Source organism: Xyrauchen texanus, chromosome 40 (genome assembly GCF_025860055.1).
Source record: "Xyrauchen texanus isolate HMW12.3.18 chromosome 40, RBS_HiC_50CHRs, whole genome shotgun sequence".
Classification (NCBI taxonomy): domain Eukaryota; kingdom Metazoa; phylum Chordata; class Actinopteri; order Cypriniformes; family Catostomidae; genus Xyrauchen; species Xyrauchen texanus.
In genome coordinates this window covers 2,400,613-2,410,612 of record NC_068315.1, presented here as the reverse complement: position 1 = coordinate 2,410,612, position 10,000 = coordinate 2,400,613, and the positions used below count along the sequence as shown (strand labels likewise).

General features: G+C 40.5%; 1 protein-coding gene and 1 long non-coding RNA gene across 3 annotated transcripts in view; one reads left to right on the top strand and one right to left on the bottom strand.

Annotated features, from left to right (window-relative positions):
- dhx32a (DEAH (Asp-Glu-Ala-His) box polypeptide 32a) overlaps positions 1-10,000 on the top strand; it is a 20,523-nt gene that overhangs the window by 4,444 nt on the left and 6,079 nt on the right. For both annotated transcript variants that reach the window (XM_052112978.1, XM_052112979.1), the window contains exons 2-7: positions 2,055-2,248; positions 2,495-2,867; positions 4,098-4,331; positions 4,593-4,686; positions 5,449-5,598; positions 9,910-10,000. The exon at positions 9,910-10,000 is cut by the window's right edge and continues 101 nt beyond it. In XM_052112978.1, coding sequence (XP_051968938.1) covers positions 2,055-2,248; positions 2,495-2,867; positions 4,098-4,331; positions 4,593-4,686; positions 5,449-5,598; positions 9,910-10,000 — 1,136 coding nt within the window. The remainder of the gene's footprint in view (positions 1-2,054; positions 2,249-2,494; positions 2,868-4,097; positions 4,332-4,592; positions 4,687-5,448; positions 5,599-9,909) is intronic.
- Positions 5,643-7,477, bottom strand: LOC127633743 (uncharacterized). The gene is made up of 3 exons (XR_007969252.1): positions 7,197-7,477; positions 6,774-7,097; positions 5,643-5,969 (listed from the first exon to the last, which is right to left on the bottom strand). It is a non-coding gene; the product is annotated as an uncharacterized LOC127633743 (long non-coding RNA).

Sequence of the window (10,000 nt, the reverse complement as noted above, 5' to 3'; positions counted from 1 at the left end):
CATTGTGTTACCATGTGAACGGGAACAAGAATTCCATCTATGCCAGTGTTTAGCAGATGCTGGTGTTTCTGTGCGAGAAATCTTCTCCGGTCTTCCAGACTGCACAACTGAAGGTCTAAACCTGCAGCTGTTTAACCCGATCAAGAACAGGTTTATAAAGTGGACCACCTGCAGAGAAAAGCCATGCACAGGATACTGCCACCAAAGCACTTTCAAAGTCATGAAGACATGTGTTAGACTGATTTATTAGGGCCTTGTCTCGTGTAGACAGACATTTGAGTATCGGCATAAAGTCTGGCCCTTTTTGCAGCTTATTGTGGTCAAGAACCGGCCAGACAGGCAAGGTCTGATTTACATGAAAAGCGACCAGCTGTTGGGTTTGTATGTGTGTCGTTTAGAGGAGGACTTCTCTTAAATACTTGATAATTCCAGAATAATAGACCAGAGAGGAAAAGACAGCAGTGTAAGTCCGTTAACAGCAAGAAATTTGTGAAAATGTGTTTAGTCCAAAAGTAATATGTTTGATTCACAGACAATGTGTCAAATCCAATGAAAAGTTCTTCCCCAAACCATTCACTGGACCAGAACTGTATTTTAAAGGGGTACAGGCCCTGCCCACAACTGTTGACGGACACTACCGCCTATTAATAAGTGAACATTACACTACATGTTCAACAGTATTTTTGTGTGTGTGTTGCTCATCCAGCGTTGCTAAACTGCTGAAAAAACTCTACGACAAATAAATAAATGTATCAAATTAACTTCCTGGTTCATTCTCAGTCTCTCCCTCATCAGTGTCTGATTCCAGTTCAAACATATCGGGCATGTCAGTCATATTGCTTATGATGTCTAGTTATCTGAAGCAGAGATGTCAAAGCTCCGCCCTATTCTAGATAGAGGGCGGGGAGCACAAGCTCATTTGCATTTAAAGACACACACACACACACAAACAGCTCGTTTTTATTCCCACCCAAAAATGGGCACATTCAACATGGTATAATAAATGATCCGTGGGGTATTTTGAGTTGAAACTTCACAGACACATTCTGGGGACACCAAAGATTTAAATGACATCCTGTGAAAAGGGGCATAATAGGTGCCCTTTAAATAAGCATGACTTCATTTAGAGGCAATCTTGTGCCTGTTTTCTGGGGAAAATCTTGTGTCCGATTGCTTGGAAAAGTAAAAGCGCACTCTAATCAACAAGCCTATAATTTGAAGGGTCTTTTATTTGTTATTTATTTTTTAAATTTTATTTAATTTAAATATTTGTATTTCTTTTTATTTGTTTATTTAAAAAAATTGTTTCTTTATAAAATAGGCTATATTTATACTTTAAACTTTTTTTTTTTTTTTTTTTGTATAGAATTTAATTTAATTTAGTTTTTATTTGACATTATTTATTTATTTCTCCCCAATTTGGAATGCCCAATTTCCAATGCGCTCTAAGTCCTCGTGGTGGCGTGGTGATGCGCCTCAATCCGGGTGGCGGAGGACGAATCTCAGTTGCCTCAGTGTCTGAGACCGTCAATCTGCGCATCTTATCACGTGGCTTGTTGAGCGCGTTACCGCGGAGATGTAGCGTGTGTGGAGGCTTCACGCTATTCTCCGCATGCGCATACTACCATATTATACTTACCATGAGGTTACTATGTGACTCTACCCCTAGCGACGGGCCAACTTGATGTGACTCTAGAGACCTGACTGGAGTCACTCAGGACACCCTGGATTCAAACTCGCGACTCCAGCTGTGATAGTCAGCGTCTTTACTCGCTGAGCTACACAGACCCCCGATTTGACATTTTTTATTAAATGTTTCTATACAATTTACATATAATCTAATTTATAATATAAAAAATAAATAAAATTAATGTATACCAATTTTTCTTTTTTATATACAATGTTTTATATATATATCTAATTTAATTTTAATAGATTTTTCAAAATAACACTAGTCTCGCTGAAGGCTTCCCTGTGTGTTAATATGCTAATTAAGTCTGTTCAAATGATCTCCGGTACACAAGGTGTTAATGATGTGTTCATGTATTGTTTAGATCCCTCAGTGGTGTGCAGAGTTCTGTCTGTCTGCACAGTATCAGCACGGTGTGGTGGTGTGCAGTCAGATTCACAGACAGCAGGCAGTAGATTTGGCCCTCCGTGTTGCTGATGAGATGGATGTAAACATCGGCCATGAGGTTGGATACAGTATACCGCTCAAGACATGCTGCTCACATGATACTGTGCTCAGGTCTGTGTCAAAAAAGCACACTCTCTGTCACATAAACATCCGTTTCATGAGCTGTTTTTCTCTCAAAAAAGAATACTGTGATGGCACCAGTGATTTTAATGCCATCTTTAATGTATGGTACTGAATGATTACCATATTAAAGAAGTTCAAATACATGCTGGACACATCTTTGCACCTCTGCATACTGTAGTTTGGAGCATATTGAGATTTAAATATTTAAACCAAACCTGTGTCGTTTGTCTGCAGGTACTGTACAGATGACATACTGCTGAGAGAGATGATGTCAGACCCTCTATTGGAGAATTACAGTGTGGTGGTGATCGACCAGGCCCATGAGAGGACCGTGAGCACTGATGTTCTCCTGGCTCTGCTCAGAGAGGTTCTCCTCCAGCATCCTGATCTCAGAGTGGTGGTTCTGTCGGCTCCGCCCGCATCAGACACGCTCCTCACGCAATACGGTAACGTCCCGCGGCTGCACGTGGAAGCTCCATACGCTGGTGAGGTCGTCTACAGCAACAGCAGCAGGACGGAGAGCTTCTACTCGGCTCTGAGACTCACACTAGAGGTCCATCGATCCAGAGAGCCTGGAGATGTGGCGGTGTTCTTGGCGTCCGAACCGGTGAGATGAAGTGTGTCAGTGTTGGTTTATCTACTAGGCTACATTTTGTCATAATGGTGACGGTTTTATATATATATATATATATATATATATATAGGGTATAAAAAAAGAAAAACAAAGCTAAAAATTCTAGAAATTGCAGATTAACCTGTTATTATTATTTCATAATAGAAGCAATAAAAAATTATATATTTAAAATGTGCATTATTTTTTTTTGTCCTCCAAATCAAAGTCAGGTGGTGCAACCAACATGCAGGTAGCCATTCTGTTGTGACCCAAAATATGACATTAAAAAGAGAGGACCCCCTTAGTCCCTTAATATGTTTTATGAAGTAATAATAATAATAATTTGTCATATCATTAAATATCAATATTGTGATTTTTTTATTTATTTATTTATTTTTTTTGTATTAAAATTCACATTTTGTTTCCGGTCAAATGGAGTAACCCTGAGAAAACTTCTTGATATTTTTGACTCCAAAAATCTTGATATTTCTACAAAAAAAAAAAAATTTACATTGGAAAAGTATTTTTTGAAATGAATGATTTATTTGCGTACACTTGCATGTATTCAAGGAATAATTAAAGTATTTTGATGCATTTTACTTGATGGTTACACCACTTGACATTTTTATTTTATAATTTTTTTGTGCAGAAAATGCAATATACCTGTGTTTTTATTTTATTTTTATTTGTTTTATTATTGTGTAACGAACATGGACATTTCTATGAACATTAATTTTATTTAAAAAAATGTCAAGTGGTGTAACCATCATGTAAATTGTATTAAAAATGTCACTTGCACCTTGAATACTTATGAATGTACATAAATAATAATTTTTAAAAAAATGTAATCATGCATTTCAAAATTTTTGGGTCACAAAAATAAATATGATTTCTTAGGATTACATCATTTGACCTGAACAAAATGTACCTTTTCATAAAAATGTCAAAATATCTGATCATTTTCCAAATCGACAGGTATCTACTTGATTTGGCAGACATAAGATTCTCAAATAATAGTACGATTTTAAAAGTTGTTTCACTGCTTATTTGCATTATCATTGCCTTGGTTTGAGCGTCAAAACAAACACAGTATCCATGATGACAATGGCTTTTTATAGTTTAGCAGACTCAGCATTTTCAGCTGGGCAATTACAATATGATTATGTTGCGTCAGCTCTTCCATTATTGATTTCACATTAATGAATGAATCCTCTTGTTTTTCAGGACGTTGTCTGTGCCTGTAATATTCTTGCTAAAGAGGCAGCCAGAATGAGTGTTTCTCTGGGACAGCTTGTACCAGTAGCCCTGTGCCCAGGTCATGCTGGAGTGTGCCCGACAATCACAGAAGGGCAGCGGAAGAGTAGGAGGGTCTTCCTCTCCTGTAGCCAATCAGAGGACTTCTTCTGGCCCGTGGACTCTGTTCATTTTGTCATCGATACTGGAGTAGAAAAGAAACTTGTGGGTGATGTTACAAATAATGTCCAGAAAATGTTGTTGTTTTTATGGTATTGTTTACATTCTGTTGTTGAGAACAAATATTTATTATATTTATTTAAATATATATATTTTTATTTTACGTCGTAATGTTTTGAAAGTTTCTGTTTATTTTCTATTTTTTCAAATCACAGTTTTTCAATGTGGTCTCTGACTTTCTGTGTGTGTCTAAATTAATGACCATGAATTCACATGTTCTCAGTGTTATTGTGATGATGTATGTAGGTGTATAATCCACGAGTGAGAGCCAGTTCAGAGGTCATGCGGCCCATCAGTAAATGTCAAGCAGAAATCCGCAAACAGCTCACTGGATCAACAGGTATACGCAACTTTCAGCAGATCTTCTGCAACCTGGTCTTGAAGAATCACATTTATATACCCAAATTTTTGCTAAATTATGTTTACGTGGCTTGTTGTACATATCGCGGCAGTTTCCGGGTGAAATGAACACTAGGGGTGCTACAACAACAATTATTTTATTCACTTTCACACACAAATCATGAGGAAAATGGCAGATAATCAGTTCATAAACACTTACATTTCGCTCAGTTCCTCACACAATGCCATCTTATGACATCTAAACACTTTTACTATAGCGCATGACTTGTTTTAACGTTAGCATTACATAATAAACTACATTTACAAGCTTGTTTGAGTGTGAAATTGTGCTTGCGATGCAAAGATCCGGGATACGTGTCCCAAAGAGAACGTGAGCCGAAAGGCATAGAAGCAGCACAAAATATCGTGCTTGTGTTTTCCATCTCACATTTGCTTTTTCTGACACTATCGGTTAGGTTTAGGGTAGGTTGGTCAGTTTTGCTCATTTAAAACTCAATAGAGAATAAGCCTTAAAAATCTCAACTGTTTCGGAGAACATTTAACTCACTTTTAGCGCCACCCAGTGGACATTTGGACCTCTGAACTGCAGCGTAAGAAGCCACGTAATGTCATTTTGCAAAGATGTCTCAACAGCCACGTTATTGTCATGAGATCCGACTGTTTTTCTTTAAGATGTTCTATCAGGTGTTGCACTGGAATAAAGACCATGCTAAACAAAGTTTCTCCTGTTATTTATTTGAAGGCAAGTGCTTTTGTTTGTATCCTGAGGAGACCCTGCTGCCCGCTGAGATTCCTCCTCGGATTTTGGAGTCAAACATCACGTCCACAGTGCTGTACCTGAAGAGGATGGAGGTGGCTGGTTTGCGACACTGTGACTTCATCAGCAGACCTGGTGGGTGAGATTCCATGTTGAGAACTTGAGAAATGTTCAGGCTTTAGCGAGTTTCTTCTCTCTATGACACCGTTTACACCTGGTATTAAAGATGCGTCTCGGGTGATCCGATCACATGTGGTCAGGCGAGACACCATTTATACCTGGTTGCCTAAATGCATCTCCTGTGACCAGGGAGGGTCTCTGATTTCATGATGAAATACATCAATCACTACGTTACTTTGTTACTGCATGTGTAACCGGTCCTGCTCGACCCGCTCCAATCGGGACCCGACTTGCTAACGAGGAGTCTATAGGCTAAAGCCTCTAGCATCTGTCGCTAATGCGCCTCTTGAGGCTAGGGAAGTGAGATTTAAACACTGCACAGCTACCTACCAGCTGGCTACCGTTACAATCACCCCCCATACCTCACTCCGACCCGGGTCACGGCACCACTGTAACAAGTCCTGCTTGACCCGTTCCGAGTGGGATTCGAACTGCCGTCTCCAGCATGGAAGAGAGGCGCGCTAATGAGGAGACTAAAGGCTATAGCCTCTAGCGTCTGTCGCTAGTGCACCTGTTGATGCTAGGGAGGTAAGCTTTACACACTGCATAGCTACCTACCAGCTGGCTACCATTACATTCACCCCCCTAAACCTCACTCCCACCAGGGTCACGGCACCACTGTAACCAGTCCTGCTCGACCCGCTCCGAGCAGGATTCGAACCGGTGTCTCCGACATGGGAGGAGGGTACGCTAACAAGGAGTCTAAATGCTAAAGCCTCATGGCACCACTGTAACCAGCCCTGCTCGACACGCCCCGGGACTTGATCAGAGCGTGATTCGAACCGGCATCTCCAGCATGGGAGGCAGGCATGCTAATGAGGAGTCTAAAGGCTAAAGCCTCTAGCGTCTGTCGCTAGTGCGCCTCTTGAGGCTAGGGAAGTAAGCTTTACACACTGCACAGCTACCTACCAGCTGGCTACCATTACATTCATCCTCCTAAACCTCACTCCCACCCAGGTCACGGCACCACTCTAACCAGTCCTGCTCGACCCGCTCCGAGCGGAATTCGAACCGGTGTCTTTGGCATGGGAGGCGGGCTTCCGAGGAGGCTAAAGGCCACAGCCTCTATTATCTGTCGCTAGTGCGCCTCTTGAGGCTCGGGAAGTGATGTTTACAAACTGCATAGCTACCTACCAGCTGGCTACCATTACAATCACCCCCCTAAACCTCACTCCCATCCGGGTCACGGCACCACTGTAACCAGTCCTGCTCGACCCGCTCCGAGTGGGATTCGAACAGGTTTCTCCAGCATGGGAGGCGGGCACGCTAACGAGGAGTCTAAAGGCTAAAGCCTCATGGCAGCACTGTAACCAGCCCTGCTCGACCCGCCCCGGGAATCGATCCGAGCGGGATTCAAACCTGCGTCTCCGGCATGGGAGGTGGGCACACTAATGAGGAGTCTAAAGGCGTCTGTCGCTAGTGCGCCTCCAGCTTCATTGTTAATGCTTGGGTCTCTGAGGGTTAAATAAAAGTAATCAGTTGTAAACAAAGACTCTCTTTCTTCAGATATAATTTATAATAATAACAAAAATGAAACAAACTTGATCGTTCACCTAAAAATAAATGTGGCCTGTTCATATGTGTTGTTTGGGTACAGATGGGTCAGGTTTGCTGGCTGGTTGAGGTTTTGTCATGCGTGAGTTTGCTGACCTGACATTTCTTCTGTCTGCTGGGTTCAGACTCATTGTTTGTGGTCTCATGGTTTTGGATTGTGTGTGAAGCTCGGGAAAGAAAGAGTTCAGTTCATTAGTGATTCAGCTCTCTGTACACAAACAGACACAATACACAGGGAGGGATAGAAGAGCTCAACCATGTGTCAACACGTGAATGTAGAAATATGGACAACTGCCTTTCTAAAGATCATTTTTGAAAGGTCAATTCAGCTCTCTTCCAGAGATGTGCTTAGTTTGTTACAAGTACAAATATGTATGACTTCAGTTGTTTAGCTTTAGGTATAAGCGAGGTCCAAAAGTCTGAGACCACTAATGAAAATGCTGCTTTATTGCATTTTTCTGTTAATGAAAAAAAAAAAACATTGATAAAAAATTATATTATATATAATGGAATCTAAATACTTTGGATTACTTCTTCAGCACTGGTAGATTTTTTCACTTGTTTTGACTATAAAAACTCAGTAAGACAAAATACATGTTAAAAATACATTCTCTAAAAACCTCAAATATCTTATGCAGTGTTATTTCTAAAACAAGATTAATCAAATTTATCTTGTTTTAAGGATATTTAGATATTTTTACAGGAAAACGCTAAAAAAATTATTATCAAGAATATAATATTTGCCCTAATATCAAAGGTCTTACAAGAAAAAATAAATTATGATCTAACATGAATTTTCTTGTTAAATTTTTTTTTTAAATGTGCATGTAAAATGGCTAGAAATAGCATTTTAGCTTAGCGTAAAGCTGACAATTTAGACAAGGTTTATTTCTATTTCTTCTGCTACAAACTTACTTCAAACGTACTTCTCTGTCTGCTCGTATGAATGTCACACATCATAAGAAAGTGTTTCATCACTGTTCAAATGCACTTTGGATCGCATCATTTATATGTATAAATGTTTTCCATCTGAAAGCTCTAAATAATAAATGAAACAAATGACCATAAAATGCAAAGTAATCTCTTTGATAATCAAAATACTTTTTGAATGTAACTGTATTCTAAATACAATGATTTAAATTGAAACTGTCGTGGAATACAGTTACTTATATTTTGTATTTTAAATACGTAATCTAGTTACATGTATTCCGTTACTCCCCAAACATGTAGATCAGAGGTTCCAACCCTGTTCCTGGAGGCCCTCAATAGTACACATTTTGGATATCTCCCTAATCAAACACACCTGACTGAACTCATTTGCTCATTAGAAGAGACTCTATGACCTGAATTGGGTGTGTCAGATAAGGGAGAAATATCAAATGTGCAGTGTTGGGGGGCCTCCAGGAACAGGGTTGAACTACTGCTGTAGATATACACTCACCTAAAGGATTATTAGTAACACCTGTTCAATTTCTCATTAATGCAATTATCTAATCAACCAATCACATGGCAGTTGCTTCAATGCATTTAGGGGTGTGGTCCTGGTCAAGACAATCTCCTGAACTCCAAACTGAATGTCAGAATGGGAAAGAAAGGTGATTTAAGCAATTTTGAGCGTGGCATGGTTGTTGGTGCCAGATGGGCCGGTCTGAGTATTTCACAATCTGCTCAGTTACTGGGATTTTCACGCACAACCATTTCTAGGGTTTACAAAGAATGGTGTGAAAAGGAAAAACATCCAGTATGCGGCAGTCCTGTGGGCTGAAAATGCCTTGTTGATGCTAGAGGTCAGAGGAGAATGGGCCGACTGATTCAAGCTGATAGAAGAGCAACTTTGACTGAAATAACCACTCATTACAACCGAGGTATGCAGCAAAGCATTTGTGAAGCCACAACACGCACAACCTTGAGGCGGATGGGCTACAACAGCAGAAGACCCCACCGGGTACCACTCATCTCCACTACAAATAGGAAAAAGAGGCTACAATTTGCAAGAGCTCACCAAAATTGGACAGTTGAAGACTGGAAAAATGTTGCCTGGTCTGATGAGTCTCGATTTCTGTTGAGACATTCAGATGGTAGAGTCAGAATTTGGCGTAAACAGAATGAGAACATGGATCCATCATGCCTTGTTACCACTGTGCAGGCTGGTGGTGGTGGTGTAATGGTGTGGGGGATGTTTTCTTGGCACACTTTAGGCCCCTTAGTGCCAATTGGGCATCGTTTAAATGCCACGGCCTACCTGAGCATTGTTTCTGACCATGTCCATCCCTTTATGGCCACCATGTACCCATCCTTTGATGGCTACTTCCAGCAGGATAATGCACCATGTCACAAAGCTCGAATCATTTCAAATTGGTTTCTTGAACATGACAATGAGTTCACTGTACTAAAATGGCCCCCACAGTCACCAGATCTCAACCCAATAGAGCATCTTTGGGATGTGGTGGAACGGGAGCTTCGTGCCCTGGATGTGCATCCCACAAATCTCCATCAACTGCAAGATGCTATCCTATCAATATGGGCCAACATTTCTAAAGAATGCTTTCAGCACCTTGTTGAATCAATGCCACGTAGAATTAAGGCAGTTCTGAAGGCGAAAGGGGGTCAAACACAGTATTAGTATGGTGTTCCTAATAATCCTTTAGGTGAGTGTATATAGGACATTCTCTTTATCTCCATTATTCTACTAACAGTTCTTTGCGTTTAAAGATCCTGAGTGCCTCATGCAGGCATTGGAGGAACTGGATTATCTCGCTGCTTTGGACAATGACGGAAACCTGTCTGAGATCGGCATTATAAT